Source organism: Orycteropus afer, unplaced genomic scaffold (assembly GCF_000298275.1).
Source record: "Orycteropus afer afer isolate SDZICR_OR568_19922 unplaced genomic scaffold, OryAfe1.0 scaffold00064, whole genome shotgun sequence".
In the NCBI taxonomy this organism is placed as follows: domain Eukaryota; kingdom Metazoa; phylum Chordata; class Mammalia; order Tubulidentata; family Orycteropodidae; genus Orycteropus; species Orycteropus afer.
Window position 1 is genome coordinate 4,117,756 of NW_006921651.1, and position 26,492 is coordinate 4,144,247.

A 26,492-nucleotide genomic window follows, 5' to 3' on the forward strand; every position below is an offset into this window, starting at 1 on the left:
TTCAAACCCACCAGCCACTCCTCGGAAGGAAGGTTGGGCAATCCTACTTCTGTAGTGATACTGCCTCGGAAACCCAAGGAGGAGTTGCTATGAGTTGGGGCCGACTCGATGGCACATAACAACAACAACAACAAATTTTACTAACAGCATACTGATGGTGTCATTTAACATGTTCCTCTTTCCTTTGATATTTCCTATAAACATGTCAAAGATTAGAGCTAGAGGTTGTGATGTTAGCAGTCATTGATAGTAATTGTGGTAATTGCCTAGATCCAATATTTTATTATGAGTCTGCAAAAACAGGGACAGTTTAATTCTATCATGTGTTATAATTTTTTAGCTGGAAATCTCTAAAGTTAGCCTTATAAATTATAATTCATACAGAGAAAAGCAGGTTAAATATATGATTCTTTTCCTTTATTTGCCTGTTTTCAGAATAATAAACTGGGTTCCAATACCTTCTAAAGATGATCAATGAAATTTTTTTTGTTGTTTGCCTTTTTACACAGTATCATGAACACATGGAGTTTGACCATATTTGGTGTATTTCAATCTATTGCAGTTATTATTGATTCTTGAACTGTCCCATCTTTGGCCGGTGAGAGCCTCCACAGATTAGTTCCCGAGTCTGTTACCACGACCCTCACAATCTTTGAAAGCTTTCTTGGATCTTGTACATTTCCTGCCAGGCTGATTCCTGCAATCAACCATTCCTCCAAAAGGCCCCAGTTTACTTTAGTGGGAAACGGTATATAATGATCATAATCTGGGACCTGTACAGATTAGGCAGTTGTTATTCATTTGAAAGATTCTATCCCTGGAAAACACAGCCACTATTTATAAGAAAAAGAAATGAAGGTAGAAGGGTCCAGTGGGAACTTAAGAGACAGAATCCATCCACTGGGGAGAGCAGCCTTCATTTCCTCAAGAAGTCAGAATTCTAATTTTCAGCTCAGGAAACTCCCTCCCTCTTCCTGCCTTAGTTTACATCAAGAATCACAGCAGCAGTATTTATGGATGTTCTCAGATATCACTCAGCTGGGTCAGACCTGGAGGGGCCTAGGACAGAAAGCACCAAGAGGAAGGAGGCAGGGCTGTTTGCAGGAAGCCAGACTAGAACACAGCAGAAGCCCTTATAAGAATGCAGGGTTAGAAGAAAAACCATGTATCAAGTGGCCTCTGGTGCAGTAGTCTAGGCTCCTAGATCACCAAGCACACACCCAGCACTTAAATCCCTCCTGTAAGGCCTGGGCTAGTAGCTGCCCAGCCTTCAGAGATGGGTGAGCTTACTGCTTCCCAAGACTATCCATGCTAGAAAATGTTCCTACATCCCAACCAACAGCTTTCTTTCTTTTTTAAAAATTTTAATTGTGATGTGGGTGAAAGTTTACAGAGCAAATTCATTTTCCAGACAGCAGTTCATACACATTTTGTCTCATGACATTGACTGCACAATGTAACAGCTTTCTTCCCACTTCTTCCCCATAGTTACCTCTTCCCTGTGTCCTTCCCTCCCATGCACTCCTGCCCCCTGAGCAGTCTCCTGTGACTAATCTCTCCAAGAAGTGTATCTACCTGATGTAAATGTTCAGCCCATATGCTGGTCCTTTATTTGGCTGGAAGCCACAGGAGTTCAATTCCAGACCTGAAGGGAACCTAGGGGCCATAGTCTCAAGGGTTTCACCAGGTCTATCAGACCAGCAAGCCTGATCTTTTTATTTTTTTTGAGTTTTGTTCCACATTGTTCTCCCACTTTATCCAGGATCTCCTACGTAGATCCCCCTCTGAGTGCTTGACAGTGGTAGCCAGGCACCGTCTAGTTCTTCTGGTCTCATGGTCATATAGGCTGAGGCTTGCATGGTCTACCAGTCCCTTGGACTAACTGTTTCCATGTGTCTTTGGTTTCTTCATTCTTCTTTGCTTTGGACAAGGAGAGACCAGTGCTGCATCTGGATGGGCACTTGCAAGCTTTTAAGATTCCAGTCACTACTAACCAAAGTAGGATGTGGAACAATTTGTGTAGTATGTTATGCCAGTTGAGCTTGATGTCCCTCGGGACCATGGTCCCACAGGTCCAACTACTTGCTCCCTCTGGGTAGCTGGCTGTGGCCAAGAAGTCACCACACACAACATCTTGTCCCTTGTCAGCTCTACTATATACGTGGACATTCTTTGTGTGTGTGTGTGTGTGTGTGTGTGATTTGGGTGAAGATTTACAGAGCAAATTTATACCTGGACATTCTTATAAAACATACAAATACGCTTATAGAAACATCATCTGCCAACCCTATACATGGTCCTAGGCACACTCCCCCCTGCCTAGATATACTGAACAGCTTTCTTGTTTTCTACTCTGGACAATAAAGAAAACATCAAATTCTTCTTCCATATGGCAAGGCTTCCAGTATTTGTCAACACTTCTTGTGAGTCAGAGTTCATGCCCTCATGCCATCTCAATCTTTTCTTCTTCAGAATAAAAAATTTCAGATATTAGAGATATTCTGTTTTGATCCTAAATTCCTTAAGGCCAAACTAGGATTTGAACTCAAGTAACCAGCCTCTCGGGCTCCTGGTCTCATCCATGCTTTTCTCACGTTCTCTTCACAGAACATTTTATCATGTGCAGTTCAGGTTATCAAAGGGCTTACCTTCAGCAGAGATGTGGGTCTACACCCTAACTCTGCAGCTGTTCTCTTTGCTAGTGGCCTTTGTGGAACCCTGAAGGGAACATCCCTGATATGCAGGTGCCAGAGACAAAGGGGTCACATTCTACTGAAAGAGCCAGACAATGAAGACTCCACAGGGAGCCAGAGATGAGAGAACTAGTCAGAGGGTGAATTATTCTAGCTTAGTGCCTGGCTCAAACGGTCCTCTCTACTGAGAAGTGCAAAGCATTTCATGCAGACCCATGGAAGCTACAGGAATTTACCCCAAATCTTGCAGCAGCTCAGCAGGAGATGCACTCACACCCTCTGCCAACAAACCCTCTGTTGTTGTTGTTGTAAGGTGTATCGAGTCAGCTCGGATTCATAGCTACCCTATGTACAAAAAAAGGAAACACTGTCCAGTGTCCTGCACCATTCCTCACAATCTTAGCTGTGTTTGAGAGCCCATCGTTGCAGCCAGTGTGTCAATCTATCTTGTTGAGGGCCTTCCCCTTTTTTGCTAACCCTCTACTTTACCAAGCATGATATCCTTCTTCAGGGAATGGTCCCGTCTGACAACATGACCAAAGTAGGTGAGACAAAGTCTGGCTACTCTCACTTCCAAGGAGCACTCTGGCTCAATTCCTCCAGGACAGATTTGTTCTTTCTTCTGGCAGTCCATGGTATTTTCAATATTCTTCACCAACACAAGTCAAAGATATCAACATTTCTTTGGCTTTCCTTATTCACTGTCCAGCTCTCACATACATGAGGCGACTGAAAATACCACAACTTAGGTAGGCACACTTCAGTCTTCAAAGTAACATCTTTTCTCTTTAAAACTTTAAAGAGGTCTTTTGTAGCAGATTTGCCTAGCACATCACGTTGTGGATTAGGGAACACATATTTGGGAGCTCTGGTGGTGTAGTGCCTAAGGCATCTGACTGCCAACCAGAAAGCTGGTTGTTCAAACCCACCAGCCACTCCTTGGAAGGAAGACTGGGTAATCTACTTCTGTAGATATACCACCTCCAAAACCCAAGGAGGGGTTGCTATGAGTCGGATCCAACTCGATGGCAGTGAGTTTGGTTTTTTGTTTAGTTTCCAAGTAAAATAAATTCCTTGACAACTTTAATCTTTTCTCCATTTTTTGTGATGTTGCTTATAGACCCAGTTGTGAGACTTTCTGTTCTCTTTATGTTGATGTGTAATCCATACTGAAGACTGCAGTCTTTGATCTTCATCAGTAAGTGCCTCAAGTCATCTTCACTTGCAGCAAACAAGGTTGTATCATCTGCTTATCACAGGTTGTTAATAAGTCTTCCACCAATCCTGATGCTGCATTCTTCTTCATATAGTCCAGCTTCTCAGATTATTTTCTCAGCATACAGATTGAATAAGTATGATGAAAAGACACAACCCTGGTGCATACCCTTCCTGATACTGCAGTATGTAGTATTCCCTTCTTATGCTTGAACGACAGCTTCTTGGTCTATGTGTAGATTCCTCAGGAGCATAATTAAGTGTTCTGGAATTCCCATTTTCCACAATGTTATCCATAATTTGTTAGGTTCCACACAGTCAAATGCCTGTGCATAGTCAGTGAAACACAGGTAAACAACAAATCCTCCGGATACTGTGATTATTCCGTCACTGGCTGGGGCACAGGACCCCGCCAAGACTATTCACTTCACAGAGCCTCTGGAATCTCACAGAGACTTAGAGGGCCACTGTCATGGATCTAATTGATCTAATTGTGTCTCCCCAAAATATATGACAACTTGGCTAGGCCATGATTCCCAGAATTGTGTGATTATTCTCCATTCTGTGATCTGTTGTAAATCCTAACCTCGATCTGTGGTTAAAGAGACAAGAATTGGTTATGCTAAAGAGGATTAGGTTATGTTTGTTATGTTAATGAGACAGGACTGGGGCGAGATGCATCACCTTTTCTCTCAAAAGACATAAAAGGAGAAAGAAGCAAGGAGAGAGGGAGGCACCACGGTGCCACCAAAAAGAAGAGCTAGGCTCCATCCTCTGGACCCAGGGGACCCACACTGACCACCTCTGAGAGCCAGGGGAAGATGGATGCCAAGACACACGGAGATCTTCAAGGAAAGCTGGGCCCACAGATGTTCGAAGGAGACAAGGCTCTTCCCGCAGAGCCGACAGACAGAAAGCCTTCCCCTAAAGCTGGCACTCTGGATTCAGATTTCCAGCCTCCTAAACTATGAAATGTTGTTGTTGTTGTTGTTGTTGTAGCATAGTGGCTAAAGCACTTGACTGCTAACCAGAAGGCTGGCGGTTCAAACCCACCAGCCACTCCTCGGAAGGAAGGTTGGGCAATCCTACTTCCGTAGTGATACTGCCTCGGGAACCCAAGGAGGGGTCGCTATGAGTCGGGGCTGACTCGACGGCACATAACAACAACAACAAAACTATGAAAGAATACATTTCCGTTTGTCAAGGGCATCTACTTGTGGTATTTCTATTATAGCAGCACTCGATAACTAAGACAATCACCTCTCCACTAGGGTTATTATTCAATGGAACACACACGCTTTGGGGACTAACGTGCACCTAACCCAAGTCACGGTCATTGCAATCGCCTCAGATGCATGGACAGCTAGACAAGGAATAAAGAAGACCAAAGAAGAGTTGATGCTTTCGAATTGTGTTGGTGAAGAATACCAAAAATACCACGGGCTGCCAAGAAGAACAAACAAATCTGTCCTGGAAGAAGTGCAGCCAAAATGCTCCTTGGAAGAAAGAATGGCCAGACTTTGTCTCACCTACTTTGGTCATGTTGTTAGAAAGGACCATTCCTTGGAGAAGAATATCAAGCTTGTAAAGTGGGGGGTCAGCAAAGAAGGGAAAGACCCTCGACAAGATGGACTGACACAGTGGCTGCAACAACAGCTTCAAGTACAGCAAAGATTGTGAGGATGGTGCACAACTGGGCAGTGTTCCATTCTGCTGCACACAGGGTTGCTGTGAGTCGGAGCTGACTCGACGGCACCTAACAACAACATGCTCTGAGTCAGAGGTTGGCAAGTTTTTTCTGTAAAGGGCCAGATATTAAATACTTTAGGCTCTGAGGGCCATAGAATCTCTGTCAACCAATCAATTCTGTGCTGTAGTACAAAATAAGCCATAGACAACAGGTAAACAAATGGGCATGGCTGTGTTCCAATATAATTTATAAAAACAGGCCGTCAGCGAGTAGCGACTGGGATCTTAAAAGCTTGCAAGCTGCCATCTAGATGCAACGATGGGTCTCTCCTCATCCAGAGCAAAGAAGAATGAAGAAAACCAAAAACTCATGGAAACAATTAGTCCTAGCGACTGGTACACCATCCAATCTGCAGCCTATACGACTATGAGACCAGAAGAACTAGATGGTGCCCAGCTACCACTGTCAACCACTTAGAAGGGGATCTATGTAGAAGATCCTGGATAGAGAGGGAGAACAATGTGGAACAAAACTCAAAATCATCTGGAGTGAAAAAAAGGTGGAGACCAGGTTTGCTGGTCCGATAGAGCCTGGTGGAACCACTGAGACTATGGCCTCTAGCTGCCCTTCAGGTCTGGAACTGAACCCACACCTGTGGCTTCCAGCCAAACAAAAGACAGGCATGTGAGCTGAACATTTACCTGAGGTAGATACACTCCTTGGAGAGAACAAGCATTGGAGAAAGAAGGGCTGCTTATGCACAGGGAGACAGCTCATGGGGGCAGGAGTGCATGGAGGGATGGACACAGGGAAGAGGTAACTATTGAGAGGAAGTGGGAGGGGAGCTGTTGCATTGTGGTCAATGTCATGAGACAAAGTATATGTGAACTGCTGTATGGAAAGTGAATTTTCTCTGTAAATTTTCACCCAAATCACAATTTAAAAAAAAAAACAGGGCCATTAGAACTTGGCCCGCAGACTGTTGTTTGCTGAGCGCGTCTCTTAGAGTATGTCTTCCCTAAAAATACCCTTTTTGGTGGACCTTCTAGATTCAGATATTGGCTAGACATGCAAACTGCTTCAACTTCAGGACACAGGCTCAATTCAGAGGGATTTCCGTTTTTCTTCAGTGGAGTAGGAGCATCATCTTTCAACTATTAATCTGAAAGCTTGAGAAAGCGTGTGATAAACCAGGGATTGTTTTGACTTACATAGCTGGTCAACATTACTAACAGATGAAAGAGAAAATATTGTACAGACCCATAGCAACCAGAAAAGAGGATAAATCAGGCTGAGGGAAAGAACGTCGGTTCAATCAAAAAGGATATGAGAAAGAAAAATGCTATTAATATAACCAGGCAGCGCCATTTGGCTTTGGTTAGCTGACTGGGGCAATGGGCGGCTTATCCAAACCAGGAAACAAGAGAACTCGACAGCTCTCGTTGGTAATGATAGAGCATCTCCTTTTAGAAGAATCTGCAGTACTTGAGGCAAAAATATTAAGATCACGCACACTTGGGATATACAGAGAGAAGAAAGCCAGGTAGGCTACGAATGATGAGAAGGTGAACTGCAGCCTAGCGATGTCTCACCTGGGGATGTGGGCTGAGCTCCTCACTCAATCTTCCTGCCTTTCCCTCACTCACCTGCAGAACAGGGATGAGGAAGCAAAACCTGACTTACCTCTTGGATCTGAGGAGAGAACCCTGATGCCTCACCACAGAGTCTGCTATTGAGCACAGGTGGGCAGGGGCTGCTAACACCCCCAAGAGGGCAGAGGAGGTCCCCTTCCTAGACAGGAGAGCCCTGGGGGTGGCAGGCTGGGGACAGGATTACATGGAGCTCGAGGTCCTGAGTGTTAGGACGGCAAGGCCGAGAGAAATGCATGGCTCTGTGATGCCTGTGCTCCAAATGCTGGAGCAGCCCCAGCACCTTCTGGGGAGGAGCCACTCTCAAAACGCAGATGGCAAGTCTTGAGTATCTCGAATCCATCATAATTTTTTTAAATAATAAAGAGAGAAAAAGATGGTTTTTCACTCCTAAAATCGGTAATTTCACCTTCTTCCTTGAAATGCTTCCACAACTTTCCACTGCCCTCCGAGTCACAGCCAGACTTCATCGTGACATGCCTGCAGGCCCGGCACGTTCTGATCGAAGCCTCTAGCTCCTCCTGAACCATCTCCCTCCCTCCCCTCCCTGCAGCTGCACCAGCCACCTTTCATTTCCTTGTATCTGAAGCTCCTGCCCTGTCCAGGGGCCTGCACGTCCTATTTCCTCTGCCATGAACGCTCTTCTCCTCACTCTCTGCCTTCAGGTCTGTCCTTCCCTGAGTCTGCAATGTTACATTACCAACGCCCAACAATAAGGTCCTCCACCTTATTCTTTTGGAGCACTCTGTCTTTCCCTTTCAGTAACCTTCCAGAATCAAATATTTACTTGCCTGTTTTTTCAGTGTCTCTCCCTATGACCTAAGGAGAGGGAGCTGGTCTGCTCAATACAGCTTACTTAGCAATCAACAAGAGTCCCAGGCATGCAGCAGGCACTTAATAAATAAAACTGCTTAAAAGGAGCTCCTGGTCTGAAGTTTCCTCTGCATTTAAAGTGAATCCTTGAAGGCCAAGAGGCAGTAGCATACTGCCATCAATGCTGGGTAGGCGGTCCCTGGAGGCTCTCTCCTGCCACTCACCAACTGCATGGGATTCTGTACAGCCTGGTGCCTCTCTTAGCTTATTTCTTCAATGCGATGGCTCTTAAATAAAAGTGCCTAGGATAGCTTGGTGCTCAATAGCTCCTGGTTTATTTACCTATTTTTAACTACAGAAAAGCAGGTAAAAAATGGCCTCAATAGGAAAAGACTAAATTACATGTGTAATTTTAATGTTAGAAAAAGTAAGAGGAGGCAGAACTCCAGAATAGCCCATAATTCATTGAGATTCCATTTATAAAACCTGATCTGCTGTCAATATCTGGAAAAGGCTCTTTGAATTCAGGAGGCAGGCTGTGTCCCTGTTTCCAATTTCAGACACAGGATGCATGATGGATGGGTTCCCGTGTTAAACTATATGATAGTGTGTAAGGGCTTGCTGATCCTTCCTAGCCCAAAATGTAGGCCATTTAACATGCACTTACCAGGCTTTGTTAGGCCAAGTAACTTCGACTATGAACCAAAAGGTCGGCAGCTTGAATCCACCCAGCGTCACTGTGGAAGAAAAAGGCCTGACGATCTGTTTCCATAGAGATTAAAGCCAAGAAAACCCTGTGGGGCAGGTCTCCTCTGTAACACACGGGATCCTCATGAGTCTGACCGACAGCAATAGGTTTGGTTTTTGGTTTTTCTTGAGCCAAGTAACCAGGAAAGGGGACCAATTCTCAAGGACTCAGTAGAATTACTTTGTTGCAATAAAAATAATTCTACATACTCCTTAGAAAAATCAACCCTCAGAGATCAGAAGGGCAGCATTTACACAGGGAGAAGGCTCAGAAGGCAGAAATGAACAGCAAAGGACGCGGGGAAAAGGGAAGCACGAGGAGGAAAGAGCTGTGACGTTGTGGGGATTGCAATCAATGTCCTGAAGCAAAACGTGCATGAGTATTGAAAGGAAAATGAATCTGCTCCGGAAACTTTCACCCAAATCACAGTGAAAAGTTAAAAAAAATTCTATGTAACAACCATTCTATTTACTTGATGTTCACACCAGTATTACTAAAATAACATATCCATTCATTTACTCATGCACACTCTGAAAAACAATGGCTATTAAAATGTTCATTCCCCTTAGCCTAGCAATCTTTACTTCTTTTTAGGACTTTATCCTACAGAAATACCTAAGCAAGCAAGCGAAGATACATAACCACGATCAGTATGCAGATTTGTGGTGGGAAAAGTTGAAAGCAGGCCAAATGCCCAGCAACAGGAGACTGGTTAAATAAAGTGCAACGTATCTAAATAAGGGAGAAGTATACATTGAAAAGAAAGTACTGACATAGCAAGATATCCAAAAGTTAGCAAGTAAGAAACACAAGCTGTAAAATAGTATGAAAAGCATGGTCTATTTCTAGAAAATCATAATTGTTGTTGTTTGGTGCTGTCAAGCCAGTTTCAACTCATAGTAGTAACCCTGTGTACAACAGAAGCAAACACTGCCTAGTCTTGTGCCGTCCTCACAACTGCTGCCATGCTTCCGTCCATGGTCACACCCACTGTGTCAACAACCCATCTCATCAAAGGTCTTCTCCTTTTACACTGACCCTCTACTTTTCCCAGCATGATAGCTTTCTGCAGGGACTGGTCCCTTCTGACAACATACCAAAGTACAAGAGAGGAAGGCTGGTCATTTGCGTTTCTAAGGGGCACCTGGGCTATACTTCCTCCAAGACAGACTTATTCACTCTTCTAGCAGTCCACAGTCCATTCAATGTTCTTCACCAACACCACAATTCAAAGGCATTCACTCTTCTACGGTCTTCCTTATTCACTGTACAGCTCTCATATGCATATGAGGCTACTGAAAAGACCATGGCTTGGGTCAGGCACACCTTAGTCTTCAAAATGACATCTTTGCTCTTAAACACTTTAAAGAAGTCTTTCAAAGCAGATGCCCAATGCAGTATCATTTGATTTCTTGACTGTTGTTTCCATGGGCATTGACTATGGATCCAAGTAAAATGAAATCCCTGACAACTTCAACCTTTTCTCCTTTTGTCATGATGTTGCTTATTGGTCCAGGTGTGAGGATTTTTGGTTTATATTGAGGTATAATCCATACTGAAGTGTATATATAGTCTTTGATCTTCTTCAGTAAGTATTTCAATCTTATTCACTTTTAGCGAGGAAGACTGTGTCACCTTCATATCACGTTGTTAGTGAGTCTTCCTCCAATCCTGATGTTGCATTCTTCTTCATAGAGTCCAGCGTCTCAGAGTTTTGTTCAGCACACAGATTGAATGAGTAGGGCGAAAGGGTACAACCCTAACACACATTTTTCCTTATTTTAAACCATGTAGTATCCCTTTGATCTGCTGGAACAACTGCCTCTTGGTCTATGTATATAGGTTCCTTATGAATAACATAATAATATAACAACAGTAATTCTATATAAGTATATGCACTGAAAAGAAAAGCTGGCAATGGGAACCAAAGTCTTCACAGTAGGGAAATTAATTATGAAGGATTTTCACTTTGTATCATATATTTCTATAGTTTCACTTTTTATAATGAGCAAGTATTTCTTTTATAAACAGGGTGAAGGAAATGTAAAAAAAAAAAAAAAAATTAAATCTCTGTTGGCCTTGGTCTGTAATACCACAGAATTCAATCAGCCACAAGCTCTGACAGCTCAGGAGAGCTCCCTCCTCACATGGTGCCGATCCCAGCTTGGGTCCTGAACACAAATTGAGCCAACTCAGCACATGTCTTGAGGTTGCTGTTAAATAGCAGCAAGTGAACACACTTGAATTTCCACAGTGTCAGTTACAAGGTTGGAGGGGCCGTGTTTCTTCTAAAAACTCAATTGAAACTGCCTTGGAATTTGTGGCTAAGGCCTACCAGTGACAGAACGGAGAGCAAACTGCCTCTCCAGCAGAATTCTATAGCGCAGCTCAAAAATCAAGCCCTGCTGAGTTAGGGAATGGTTTCCTTCTAATGAAATCCAGAGGGCGGGGGCAGGGGGCAGTCACTGGCAATGTGCGAAGAATAAACTGATCATAAAATTAAAAGGGGATGGGCAAGTCAGAGACTTCTGTATTTCTCTTCTGGAAACTGGCTGCAGAGTAGGAAAGAAGGACGTAGAAGTCCCCACTGGTGAAGTTGCTGTTGTTGTTATTATGTGCCGTCGAGTCGGACCCGACTCATAGCAACCCCTCCTTGGGTTTCCGAGGCAGCATCACTACGGAAGTAGATTGCCCAACCTTCCTTCCGAGGAGTGACTAGTGGGTTTGAACCACCAGCCTTCCGGTTAGCAGTCAACTGGTGAAGTTACTGATATATTTACTGCAGAACTTTCCAAGTGATTCATGCCGGAGGCTGTGTTTGGTTCTAAATCTGCTGCAGCAGGTGATATAAAGAGAGCCACCCCTGTCTTCATGACTGGAACTTCTCTTCCCACATGGCACTTTTGTTCCGGCCCAGTGGTCAGATTAGTTTGCAGAGTTCCTCTGATCTGGGGCATGCCTGAGGCTACTCGGGGTAGATGTGGCAGATAATGTTTTGCTCACCTAATGGCCATTCCCTCCCTACCAACAGAACCCCAATTTTGTTCCTCCATCTTTTCCTGGTCATGACCTTCAGAGAGCGAGGGCTCAGTCCCAGTCCCAGACAGGAAGTGAATACTGACTGGTAAGGAAACATGGCTGTCACTTTCCTGGACGTCCCTCTTGCCAATGAGATGTGAGGAACCAGTGAGGGAAGTTCTGTGGAGGTTCTGACTGATCTTCAAAGCAGATACAGGACAGAAGGATCTCTCACTGCTCAGAGACTTTGTCAAGTGTGATTCCAGGATACTGGGGATTATGACAGCCATCTTTGAAAAGGAGGGAACTAGTTTAAGACAGAGCATAAAGTTAGAGAGAATTCAGGTACTGAACTCAGGTATCATCACTGAACAGAGGATAACCAACCCTGCAACCGCCCCACCTCCAGATGACTTGCTATGTACGATAAGTGCACTTGTTGTGTAAGATATTTTAGTCAGTGCTTTCTTGCACTTACAGTCAAAACCATCCTAATAGATTCAATAAGACAGAACACACGGTGCCCCAACCACCCATGCCCTCTCTCAGGAGCTTCAACATGCAGCTGCACACCACGGTTACTGAAGGAAGTCCTCGATGACCCCACAGCCCTGGGCTGGGACTGCAAGTCCTCGTGTTTCTATCTGGGCTGCCGCCACCAACTGAGGTGGTCACATGATTCGTGCAGAACTAATCTGAGTCCTTCCCCCAAGATGGATGTAGAGATGCTAGAAGAAAAGAGCTTTCTGCCTGCTGGGTAACAGGCAAATTGAGAGAAGCTAATACTCGGACTGCTGATGTGCATCTTCCCTGGCATGTGTGGGAAGATCAACACACAGTGAGTCAGAGCCCTGAGGACTGTTTGAACACACAGATCAAGCCAGGCCTGAAACCCTGGACTTCCCAGTTACTTAAGCCAATAGTATTGTTTAAGGTAGTTTGAGTTGGCATTTCTGTCTTTTTTTTTCTTTTCCCAACTAGAAGAGTCCCAACTGAAATATTAACCTGAAATATTAACTCATTCCACCTGTGTTAGTGCAGTTATAGCACAAATACCACAAGGGTGGCTTTCAAAAACAGTCATTTATTTTCTCATAGTTTAGGAGACTACAAGTCCAAATTCAGGGAGCTGGCTCTAGGGGAAGGCTCTCTCTCTGTGGGCTCCGGGGAAGGCCCTTGCCTCCTCTGAGCTTCTGCCCCTGGGTGAGCATCACGTGGCTTGGCATCTCTCTTCCCCCATCTCTGTTACTCTCGTTTGTTTAATTTCTTTCATATTTCAAGAGAATTGACTCAAGATACAACCTACATTAATCCTGTCTCATTAATATAAAAAGACAACCCATTCCCAAATGGGATTATAACCACAGGCATAGAGGCTAGAATTCACAACACAAATTTTCCAGGGACACAATTCAAACCATTACACAGCCCCACATCCTGAAGCCTTCATCTTCTCTGGGGATTCGTCTTTCCCGGGCATCTTGTTTCCACTTCCGTTTCTCAGCTTCCCATCTTGGAGCCAACCTACCAAAGTGGAACTGCCCCCTCCAGCAGGTCAGGACTAAATTACAGGATCCCTCTGGACTTCTCTTCAGAGGCAGCCTCATGCAGCCCCCTGACTAGGCACAGGCACCGTCACCTCCCACTCCACACCCACCAGAGTCTCGCCATTCATCCTTCCTTGCCTACCAGTGCCCTGGTGTTATTTCCTAGTCTGGATAGTAAAACTGTGGATGCTATTTAAATCCAGAAAAGCAGGTCTGAGTCTTCCACTTACTTGATTATACTTCTTAGCATGTTCTCACATGAAAACTGGCATGGAGTACTCTACATAAAGTCAGCAGGTCCAAGGTGGATGGCAAAAGTGAGGCAAGGCTACCAAACAGACTCACAATGCTGTTTTTCACAGATGGTCTATCTACATGCCCACCAGACACCTAAGACGTGATCTGTGTATGTATATGTGTAACCCTTGTAGAAGGCAACCATGCAAGCGGGCAGGGTAATGCCCCCAAGTCTCAAGGGTGGCTCTCTATGATGATAATTGAGTATGACCTGCTCTGAGAAAACCTGATAGGCCTAAACTCAATCTTATAAGCAGTCACAATAAGGGGCAATTATTCATACTATAAAAAGTGTCTTCACTTTATAAAGGGATTTACTATAAGGTCTCACTAAACTGTATATTGCTCGACTGCATTTAAAAGAACATTTGATTGGTCTAAGACTTTAGGGCACTGTCAATTGCATAAATCAAAGAGTGACCTTTGAACTGAATTTGGTTTTGTTTATAAATGTGATTTACAAAACAAGGTAATTTTATTTGTATCACTCTTGCTGATTTTCTGTGTGGAAGCAAGAGACTGGCACCAAATATCATCAGATCATTGGAGGCAGGTATCTGATTTGGGGACAAAGCAAGGCACTCACTTCCTAACAGGGTTTTGTTGTTACACGGGGTCTTTACTGCCACTCCAAAATAGCATGACCCCACCCCCTTGCACGGTTACCTTCTACACAGGTTACACGTATACATATACAGATCATGTCTTAGGTGTCTGATGGGCATGTAGACAGACCATCTGTGAGTAAACAGCATTGTGAGTCTGTTTGGTGCTCTTGCCTCACTTTTGCCATCCACCTTGGACCTGCTGACTTTATGTGGACCACAGTACCTACCTCCTCAATCCATATAAATATTTTAGGATTGAGTAATAACAACAATAGCAGGTGTGGTAGTTAAAGTTGTATGTTAACTTGTTTGGGCCTGGTGGAGTGGCTGGGCAGCTGGTGGTAGTCGTTCCCCATGATGAGACTGGCAATCAGCTCCATGACGGGATCTACCACAAGCAGCTGACTAGCTGCTTCAGGGATGTGGTATGCTTCCCATATATAAGCAGCAGCTTTGGGAACAGTCTCTATCTCATGGCATGCTTGAGCCCTGTGTGTAGCCTTGCCATTGTTCAGCAGCCTGCCATGCTCTGCCAACCTTGGGACTTTCAGTGGACTTGAATTAATGGCCTGCCGTGTGGTTTGGTAACATTGGGACCAAGCCTTTTTACTTGTCTACCTTGGGCTTGTCAGCCTCAGCAGCCAGCAGCTGAGTGAAGAAATGCCTCTAGCTCCAGTGGGCCGGGAGCAGGAGACAGAGCTGAAGCCCAAGGTTGAGGGGCTTTCACCCAGCCCTTAGAGCCTGGCACTTTGAACTCGGACTTAAAGCCTCCAAAGTGTAAGAGAACAAACTCCTGTTTGTTTAAGCATCCCATTTGTGGCCACTCCTGTCAGAGCCACACTAGGTGACTAAAACAGCAGGTAATACTTACACACCATTTACTACATATTGGGCAAGGAGCCCTGGTGGTGCAATGGTTAAGCACTTGGCTGCTAAATGAAAAGTAGTTCAAACCCACAAGCTGCCCTGTGGGAGAAAACACCTGGCAGTCTGCTCCCATAAAGATAACAGTCTGGAAAACCCTGTGGAGCAGTTCTATCTGTCCTACAGGGTCGCTATAAGTCGGCACTGACCTGACAGCATATACAACTTGTATCAGGCACCCTTCTATGTGCTTCTCAGGTCTTAACTCATTTCATCCTCTCAATAACTCCATATATGGTCACTATTATCCTGTTTTTATAAATGAGCATATGCATGCACAGTGCAGTAACATTGCTGAAGGTCAGGGAGTGGAGGGAGTCCACGGCAGAGCTATGAATGCAGGGAAGTCTGGAACTAGGGGCCATACCATCAACCATGGTCTTTCTTAACTGCACTCTGCTGCCTGCCTCAACAACCTCTCTACTGTCTTGCTTTCTGCAACTGGCAATTTGGGACAATACAGCACATAACTCACAGGGCTTTTCTGTGGATTAAATGAGCCGTTAGAGTGGCACCTGGCACACAGAAGTGCTCACTGAAAGCTCGCTCTTGTCCCCATCACCATTTAGGCTCACAGCCGTGGTCTTCTACCTTTGCTCTGTTACTGCATCCTTGTCTTTACCATCTCCCCATTATTTAAATAATTTACTACTATCCCTTGCCGTGTTCCAGGAGTAACTGAAGTTGGGTTAAGCATATTACAGGAAAATCTAGGACACAGAAAGTCAAGTATTGTACTTTCAGGAGTGTGGTCCCCCTGCCCTAGACCTGAAATGCCTGAAGTCATCTGTGGATACAAACTGCAGGGGTCACTTAGAGGTGTTAGAAGAGGGGCCGTCAGTGCTGAAGGGAATGCAGAACACATACCAGTCAACGTACATTCAAGAAACAGCCACTTCCTATTTTGGAAAGTTTCTCATGGTTAAGGCATTGGGTTGCTAATCAAGAGGTCAGCACTACTCTGCGAGAGAGACAAGGCAGTTTGTTTCCATAAGGAAACACAATGGGGGTTACTAGGAGTTGGAAATGACTCAATGGCAGTGGGTTGTTGTACAGAAAAGTTAGAACAGTGTAATAAGCATATACCTTTCACCTAAAAACTCACCAGTTGTTAACATTTTTGCCACAATTGCTCTCTCTCTCTCTCCACATACAGACATACTTTATTTTCCCTCTGAATCACTGGAAAATTAATCTGCAGAAATCATGTCATTTTATCCATAAACTTTTAGCCCACATCTCCTAAGAACAAGGACATTATCTTAAATAACTATATACTACACTCATACCCAAGCAGTCCCTGGGTGGCACACATGGTTAAGTGCTCAACTACTAGCTACAAGGAACCCACTCAGAGACACCTCAGAAAGGCCTGGCAATCTGCTTCGGAAAGGTCACAGCCTTCAAAATCCTATGGAACAGTTCTCCTCTGCACACATGGGTAGGTAGAATCTACTAGGAGGCAACTAACAACAACAAAAACAACAACAAAAGTAAGAAAAAACCCTCTGCCATCAAGTTGATTCTGACTCACGGAGACCCCTGTGTTCAAAGAGTAGAACCGCTCTGGGCTGTAATCCTTGTGTGTGCATGTGTGTGTGTGTGTCAGGGGTGGAGCTGCTCTAACCGACAGAAAGCTCTGTTCTCAGTTTAGGAGGCCCAAAGTCTGAACTGGGAACACCTGTCTGAGGAGACGCCTGCTCTGGAAGAAGTGCTTTGTCTCTTCACCTTCTGCTTCTTGATTCCCTGGAGCTCTGTCTTGGCATCCATCTTACCCCACTTCTGCTCTGCTCACTTGTTTAATCTCTATTATATCTCACAAAGAGATTGACTAAAGATAGCCCTGCACGAATCCTGCCTCATTAACATAACAAGGACAACCCATTCCCAAATGGGATTATAACCACAGGCATAGGGGTTAGGATTTGTAATACATATTTTTTGGAGACATAACAGACTCCTTTTTTTATTTTTTTATTCTTTTTTGAAAAAAACTTTTTATTGTGATTTGGGTGAAAGTTTACAGAGCATTGGAAAATTCATTTTCCATTCAACAGTTCATACACATTTTACTTTGTGACATGGACTACAACCCCCACAATTCAACAACTCTCTTCCCACTTCCTCCCCATGTTTACCTTTTCTCTGTATCCTTCTTCCCTATGCCTTCTGGCCTTCTGAGCTATCTCCCTGCACAAATGCTGCCCTTCTGATCTCCCATGGTTGACTATTCTAAGGAGTGTACTACCTGGTACAACTGTTCATCTCAGAGGCCTATCTACTATTTAGCTGAAGGTTAAACCACAGGACTGAGTTTAATTCCAGGCCTGAAGGGTGACTAGAGGTCATAGTCTTGGAGTTTTCCCCATTTCCATCAGACCAGTAAGGCTGGTCTTTTTCAGATTTTGAGTTTTGTTCCATATTTTCTTCCATTCTATCCAGGATCTCCAATTTGATGCTAAGTGGTTGGCAGTAATAGCTGGGCACCATCTAGTTCTTCTGATCTCAGGGTCATGTAGGCTAAGGTTCCCACAGTCCATCAGTCTCTTGGACTAATTATTTCCATGCACTTTATATTTTCTCCACTCTTCTTTGCTCTGGACAGAACAGATCAACTGTTGCATCTTAGATAGCCACTTGCAAACTTCTAAGACCCGAGTCGCTACTCATCAAAGTAGGATATTGTTCTTGTTGTTGTTTTGTGCCGTCAAGTCGGACCCGACTCATAGTGACCCCTCCTTGGGTTTCCGAGGCAATATCACTACGGAAGTAGATTGCCCCATCTTCCTTCCGAGAAAGTAGGATATAGAACAATATTTTTGTGAAGAATGTTATGTCAATGAAGAGTCTGATGTCCCTAGCAACCACCAGCCTAAGCCTGCAAGCTCAATGATTCACTCCCTCAAGTGTTTGGCTGTGGCTAAGAAGTCATCATAACTTTGCCCCTGTTAGCTTTATTATATATGTGGACATTTTTATAGTACATTTGGCCATAATCTTTTTGGAAATAGTTCACCAGGCCTATTCTCCATTAAGCTGTTGGTGAGTTCGAACAGTCAACTTTTAGGTTAGCAAAAAAGCAGCTAAGTACAGCGGGGATTGTAGACCTGGCACGGGACCGGGCAGTGTTTCATTCTGCTGTGCATAGGGTCACTATGAGTCAGAGGCAACTCGACGGCACTTAACAACAACAAAAAGCAGCTGATCAAAAATGACTTGTGCCACCCAGGGACCTTACTAGTACAATACGATTATCTAACATAGAGTCTATAATCAAGTTTTTCCAATTGTCCTATAAATAACTTTTACATCATTTTTAAAATTCAAGATCCAATTAAGGATCACACGTGGTGTATTTAAACTGTCATATTTCCTTTCATCTAGGATAGTTTCCATCCCTTGCCTCTGTATGTCTGTCATACCACTTAAATTTTTTAAGAATCAAGATAGCTGCCTTGTATAATGTCCCACAAGCTGGACTTGGCTATTTGCTCATGATTCATTCAGGCTGAACATTTTTGGGAACGTGCTACATGGTTGATGTTTTATACTTCACATTGCAACACAAAACCAAATTCAAACTCACTGTCATCCAGTTGATTCTGATTCACAGAGACCCTATGGGCCAGAGTAGAACTGCCCCACAGGGTTTCCAAGGCTGTAAATCACCAAAGATTTGCCATGTCTTTCTCCCATGGAGAGGCTCAAACTGCTGGCCTTTCAGTTAAATGCTGAGCACTTTAATCATTGTGCCACCAGGGCTCCATGCAACATAAAAGAAGGTTGTTGTTGTTGTTGTTGTTGTTATGTGCTGTCGAGTCGGACCTGACTCATAGCGACCCCTCCCTGGGTTTCTGAGGCAGCATCACTATGGAAGTAGATCACCCAACCTTCCTTCCAAGGAGTGGCTGGTGGGTTTGAACTGCCAGCCTTCTGGTTAGCAGTCAAGTGCCTTAGGCACTATTTTGCTACATTTGATCATTTGATTAAGGTGGCATCCACTCAAACCTATCCATTGTAAAGGGTTTTTATTCTTTTTCTTTGTGGAGGGATTCTTTGAGTCCTTGTGAATACCTTGTTCCTCAGCAAATTTTTGTCTAATACTTTTAGCATCCATTAGTTATCTTGCCCTGAATTACTAATTACAAAATGGCTACTAGTGATGTTTACTGTCTAGGTGAAAGGAACTCTTACAAATAAGATGCTATTTCCTCACTGACTCCCATTATAATTTCAGAACTACTTTCTGAACCACCCAAAACTAATTTCAGAATTTCATCCTCTTGACTCCTACCCGACATAGTTCATAACACCTGTGTTACATTTCTCTGCGTCTACCCACCTGCGCAGGTACATTAAGTGCAGACCAACACATAGACGCACTAGCTGAAGCAGTGGACCAGGGAGTTGTCTATACAGGCAAGAGGTTGTCTGCAAAGCCCCATTTCCTACAGTAGATCAAATCCCATGTCAGCCACAGTCTACCTTCCCACAGACTGTTCTGTACAGAGAGTCAGCTTCAAGCACCCCAAGGAGGGAGAGAGGTGGACACAGAGGGCTCAGGCAGTAGACCACCAGCATAATTTTTTGTACTTTTTTGAACATTTGATCGTGGTTTGAGTGAAAGTTTACAGAGCAAATTAGTTTCCCATTCAACAATTTATACACATTTTGTTTCGTGACGTTAATTCCAATTCCCTCAATGTAACAGGACTTCCCCCACTTCATCCTCAGATTCCATTTGCCAATCTTTCCCAACCCTTCCTGCCTTCTGAACTTTGTTTTTGGGAACATTCTGCCCTTTTAGTCCTGTGTGGTTGATTGTTCTGAGAAGTATGTTCCTCATACGTTCACTTTATAAGCCCATCTATTGTTTGGCTGAAAGGTGATGCCTGGGGGTTCAGTTCTAGGTTGGAAGGATGTCTAAGGGCCATAGTTTCAGGGTTTCCACTAGTCCCTATCAGACCAGTAAACCTGGTCTTTTTAATGATTCTGCATTTTGTTCTACATCTTTCTCCCTCTCTGTTATGATCCCAATCAGAGTGCTTGGCAGTGGCAGCCGAGCATCATCTAGTTCCTTTCGTCTCAGGCTAGTGGAGGCTGTGGTTCATGTGGTCCATTAGTCCTCTGGACTAACTGTTACCTTAAGTCTTTGGTTTTCTTTACTCTTCTGTGCCCCAGATGGGAAGAGATCAATAGTTGTATCTTAGATGACTGCTGGAAAGCTTTCAAGATCCCAATCCCTACTCACCAAAGTAGGATACAGAACATTGTCTTTACAGACTATGTTATGGCAACTGACCTAGATGTCCTAAGCCCTCAAGCCCAGTGACTCAGCCCCTCAAGGTATTTAGTTATGGCTAAGAAGTTTGCATAACTTTGCCCCCTGTATGCTCTACAATATACCTAGATATATTTCCAGCATATACAAATATGTATACAGAAATATCCTCTGTCAAACCTATATATGCTGGTGGGTATATTCCCATACACCATCCTATACCTGTTCAGCTTACATATTTACCTATGTATCCACTCATAACTTATTGTTTGTTATTACTGTTTACAGTACAGTGAAATACTTAATATGGCTTTTCTAGTCATTGTCTTTGTAACACCCACCAAATGATTGGTAGGACTATGCCAATGCGAGATGACTGTTGACCACCGGGGGATTAGATATTTTGCTAATAATGTAAATAAGTGGCATGACACAATTGTGGTGGTGGGACAACACATATAAAGTGTATGGAACCCTAACATGGGGACTGGTCAATTTTGCCATCCTGCTAGGCTTAAAATGAGTCATTCCAGAGGCAGAAAGGGGAGCAACTACCCCCAAGAAGGGACCAGAGCAGAGCACATCCTTTGGACTCAGGGTCCCTGTGCTGCAAACATTTAAGATCTAGGAGACAGACAGTTACACTGGACAGACAGTGAGAGATGGTGAGAAGCGGTGGCAGAGAAGTGGCAGTGGCAGCAGAACCAGGAGACTGGCAGAGATGGGCGGCAGGCTTCTGGACACAGAGTGAGAACGCCAAGAGCCTTCAGGAAGGAGGCTTGCTGGTGGAGTGGGGTGCCTTTGTGCACTTGGTGACACTAAGTGTGCCAACCCAAGGAGCTAGAGCTGAGTGCCTTCAGGTCAAGGCTTACTGGCGGAGTGGGGTGCCTCTGAGTACTTATTGGCAGGGCTTACAAAAGAGCTTTGTAACACCTGCCCAAGCAAGGCAGGGCCAAGGGGCTGTGGGGACAAGAGGCTGACGGCCAGAGAGGCACTGCTGAGAAGAGGCTGTCCTGATTGAAGAACTATGACCTGAGTCATTTCTGATCCTGAACTACAACCTTTTACTTCCCTAACTTCACAATCATGAGTATTATCTGTGAGTTCTGTATGGCCATTGCAACACATTATCAAACCCGGCAGAGAGTTCAGAATGCCATGAGAAAGAGAGTTTGTGTCAGAATTGGTAAAAAGGTTGGAGAGTGGAGGCATGTCTGACCTCTGCTTCATAAGAATCAGCCTTGGGCTGTTGATCTCGATCCTCCTCCCCACCCTGTGAAGTTAGAGGAGGTCAGACCTCCTCTATCATGCATTTTTATACTGTTACTGCAGGATTGGGTACGTAACAGTATTTATCATTGCTGCCAGAATAAAACTTGTGTACTTCCCAGTTTTCCTTTGCCTTGGTCATGTTGTACTGACCTCCCCTCTTATTGGGTATTGGCTTTCCCTTCACCCAAGTTAACACATACCTACTATCTAGTAAATATTCAGATGATATGAAATCTTCCATAAAATGTACCAATTTTTGCCCCATATTCCATCGTACTAGAGGATCATCTCACACACAGAACAGGCCAAGGCTCCTAGCACAAAGCCCCCACCTCAACTTCAGGTGCCATGTTAGTGGTCTCCAGTGGAACAAAGAATAGAGGGCATTCATAGTCCAAGTGGCTGGTACATCATACGATCCACAGCCTACACAACTATGAGACCAGAAGAACTAGATGGTGCCCGGCTACCACTGTCAACCACTTGGAAGGGGAGCTATGTAGGAGATCCTTGATAGAGTGGGAGAACAATGTGGAAAAAAACTCAAAATCATTTGGAGAAAAAAAAAATGGGGGACCAGGTTTGCTGGTCTGATAGAGCCTGGTGGAACCACTGAGACTATGGCCCCTAGCTGCCCTTCAGGTCTGGAATGAAACCCACACCTGTGGCTTCCAGCCAAACAAAAAAGACAGGCATATGAGTTGAACAGTTACCTGAGGTACATTCACTCCTTACAGAGAACAATCATGGGAGAATAGAAGGGCTGTTTATGCACAGAGAGACAGTTCAGGGGGCAGGAGTGCATGGAGGGATGGACACAGGGAAGAGGTAACTATCAGGAGGAAGTTGGAAGGGAGTTGTTGCATTGTGGTAAATTGTAGTCAATGTCATGGGACAAAGTGTATGTGAACTGCTGTATGGAAAGTGAATTTACTCTGTAAATTTTCACCCAAATCACAAAAAAAAAAAAAAGACTAGAAGGCATTCAAAGCATCTGAATCAAACAATCATTCTGACCGTCAAGGCCCCACTGATTCCAGCTTCCCCCTCTTACCCTTCACACTGTGTGGGAGCAAGCTCCTAGAAACTGCTTTCTCTCCCTCCCTGCCCGCTCACCATCTACTCTGAAACCAAGCCTTAGCCAAGAGTAACAGATATGCTTGTGATCCTGGAAGCAGATAGGCCACTGGTGGCAGAGAGCAAGAACCATGTTAATTATGGGAAATGGACAGGCAGAGAAAGAGCTAGTCAGCTCCATGCTGAGTTGTTCTTTAGCTCCCTGGGAATCGGAAGTACGGCTGGCACCCTGCAATAAGGTGTAGAGATGGGAAGGATGGCAGGGACACCTACCTGCTGGCCAGTGACATGGCATTCTCCTCCATGGCCTAGACAAGCCATCTTCATGGTATAACTGGGGTACAGTACTCCTAGGAAAGTTCACTTCATAGGCATCGAAACATGCCTACAAGTTTCTAAAGCCAGCCAGGCTTATAGCAAAAGGACCACCACACCAACCAGCTCCGAAGGTCCTTACCTGACTGGAACACGTATCTAGCCAAGCCCTGCATTAGCTCTGCTGGCCACGTTGGTGGGGCAGACTCCCCTGTTTCTCTCTTCAGACGAAATGTCAACTCAAAGCCAAAACCACTAGGTCCATCTGTTCCTGTAAACCTGAAAGGAATGAAAAGCAAATGTTTTCATTTTCAGTTCAACTACTTTTGGAAAAATACCAAGCTTTGGAGGTCTAATTACGAGTACTTCTTTTGTTTTTTCCTTTGGTGGTCTCAGCATCAAACCCCCTAGTCAGAGGATCTACAGGGTGTGAACCTTATAGGGAGGAGGGACTTCAAAAGCCTGAGAGGATCCGGGTCTCTTGCTTTGTCTTCTTGCCAGCTACGGGTCCACATATATGACTTTGGCCTAATTAAATTTCCCTCTTTGGCACTCTGAATTGCGAGTTCCAGATTCTGTGGCTCTGGAACATTCCTTTCTGTATGACTGCAGTTCCATTACTGGAAATCTTCCTTATTCACTTATTCCCTCAAGCTGTCAATAAGCATCTACTTAGTTTGCAAAGGATTAATATAATTTCATATACGTGTCCTATGACCCACCAAAAAGGCTGTATGCTCTGTGAGGATGAGACCCTTTCTTTACCATGCCCCTCTCCTCCACAACCAACAGCCAGCCCTGGACCCTGCTCTAGAAAGGTACAAAGCTTCAGGCTGGATGGGCTGGCTAGCTAGCTGCTGGCCTCCAACCTCAGTGTTTGTGGACAGGTCCCAAAGTAGATCCCAAAGGTGATGGGTGGGCCCCTATTCTTCCTGAAACCCATCATTCCACGTAAACTCATCCATCAGCACTGCTCTTCCTGAAATCTGGCAGTACATGTACACACTTAAATCACTGGAACCTGAGAAACTGCCTCTGTGACCACAACGCAACACAATGACGATGAGACAAGGCAGGAATGCCAGCTGTTTGCTAGGAAACACTCAGAAGCCCTGAGGCTCTAGGCAAGTCCCTGAAGTGGACTTTCGCCAGAGAGGGCAATGAAGTGGGTTACAGGGCACAGGCCTGGTTGGTAAGGTACCACATCTCCTGAGATGAGAAAAGCTTCCAGGGAGGAGTTCCTGCATCAAAAAGGTTAAAATATGTTCATGACACAATTTTCAGTTAACTGTATTTTGTACAAGCATGAGCCACGATGATTATATGCATATAACCTCCTCAATATACAAATACAAACCATCGACTAAAATGACAACTTACCTCGTTAGCTAAGCTACTAGAAGAGGCAGTCACCTGCAGGGATGCTGATGTAGACTCCACGAAGCATGTTTCCTTCATCATTATCACCCCAGGAGGCCAAGCTGAGAGACCAGGTAGAAAGACATCCCAAAGTCTCAGATATGGCCAGCCCTAGTCCTGGCTTTGTGGGCCTTAGCCCTCCCATCTGTTAAATGGGCAAGCCCAGCCCTCCTGCACTTGCTGCAGAGGGTAGATCACCTCTAATTAGCCCACACACTTCCTTAAAGGACCATACTTTATTCCCTAAAGGATTTCAAAGACATCCTTTAGAAATCATCATGTTGTTGTTGTTAGGTACCATCAAGTCAGCTCAGACTTACAGCGAGCGAACCCTATGTACAACAGAATGAAACACTGTCTGGTCCTACACCAGCGTCACAATCCTTGCTATACCTGAGCCCATCTTTGCAGCCACTGTATCAATCCACCTCATTGAGGGCTTTCCCCTTTTTTGCTGACCCTCCACTTTACCAGGGAGCTCTGGTGGCATAGTGCCTAAGGCATCTGACTGCTAACCAGAAGGTTGGCGGTTCAAACCAACCAGCTACTCCTCGGAAGGAAGATTGCACAACCTACTTTCATAGTGATACCGCCTCAGAAACCCAAGAAGGGGGTCACTATGAGTCGGATCTGACTCAACAGCAGTGAGTTTGGTTTTTTGGCCACTTTACCAAATGTGATGTCGTTCTCCAGGGAATGGTCCTTCTGACAACATGACCAAAGTAGTGAGATGAAGTCTGGCATGAAGTCATCATGGTCATACTCAATTATGTTTAAAGACAGCTTCCATGGTTTTCATTTTCTCCAGGTATCCAGCCATGTGGAAAGCAGAATGCATTTTGAAAGTACACACCTGAAATTCTGAAGACCTAGCTAGAAGAGGGTACTTGACAGGAGGCAATGTAGGCAATTTTATTTCCCTGCCAAAGTACTCTGTTTGGGGAACGCAGCACAGGGGAGCTGAGGGGATAGAGCTGAGGCTGGAAGAAGAGCTGCCTCTCTGGGGCCGCAGGCCTGGGGGGGCTGTGAAAACCTGGGGGGTAACACAGGATTGACTCTGAGGTAAAATCCATGTGAAAAGAGATAGGTCACTAGGGCAAAGGGAAGATTTTGAGCAGCCACCAATTAGAGGCAGCTTTGTAAAATGTATTAGACCATTACTCTAGGGCTTTCATCTTGGGCCAAGAAAAATACAGGATTTCTAACCGCAAAAACTTGAGAAACGGAGGAAAAGAAACACGTTCTTCTTGGATTGTGCAATGGAGAGAAGCCTCAGATGCAGAGAGAGAAACATAAGCCACAAGCATCCGAGTAGCATCACCTCTTTAAGGAGGGCTGTGTTCACGTGCATGGACGGGTGTGCACATGCGTACATGCATGCACGTGTTCACCATCTGCCTCCATCCAGTGCTTTCTGGGGCAGCTCTGTGGTGGGCAGACCAGCCCTCACTTGGCTGGGTGGGAAGACCAGGCCAGACCAGATGGGCTCTGCCTGCATCTGATTACCACCCACCAGGCTGGCTGGACACAAGTCTGAAGCAGAATTCAGAATGGCCCAGCCTCAGTCATAAACACACAACCAGGAGCCTGGCAGAAGGTCTCTGTTTCAAAGTAGGCTGCCCAGACAGTAACAAAATGAAAAGGTCATTCAGTCTCTAAAGGCTCCTGGAGGGGCCTCGCTTAGTCAAGTTCTCACAAGGTCTTCTCCAGCCAAGGCAGTCTATCTGACCAGAGGGGTGGCCCCACCTAGGGACAGCTCTCACATCTTCAGGGAAGGAGGTAGGAGAGGAAACTGGCATGTACTGCAGAAGGTGGAATCGGGATCACAGCCAAGAGTTTTTCTGACACAGAAGCTGCTAAACTACTGGGTGGTGGTAGAGAGGATCAGTGGGGTTTCTTCCTACAGAGACTTTTTTTTTTTTTTTT

At 44.8% G+C, this 26,492-nt stretch overlaps 1 protein-coding gene across 1 annotated transcript in view; it reads right to left on the reverse strand.

Annotated features, from left to right (window-relative positions):
* The window catches only part of SUFU (SUFU negative regulator of hedgehog signaling), a 131,002-nt gene that overhangs the window by 58,644 nt on the left and 45,866 nt on the right, over positions 1-26,492 (reverse strand). The window contains exon 3 of the mRNA XM_007939893.2: positions 23,290-23,426. Coding sequence (XP_007938084.1) covers positions 23,290-23,426 — 137 coding nt within the window. The remainder of the gene's footprint in view (positions 1-23,289; positions 23,427-26,492) is intronic.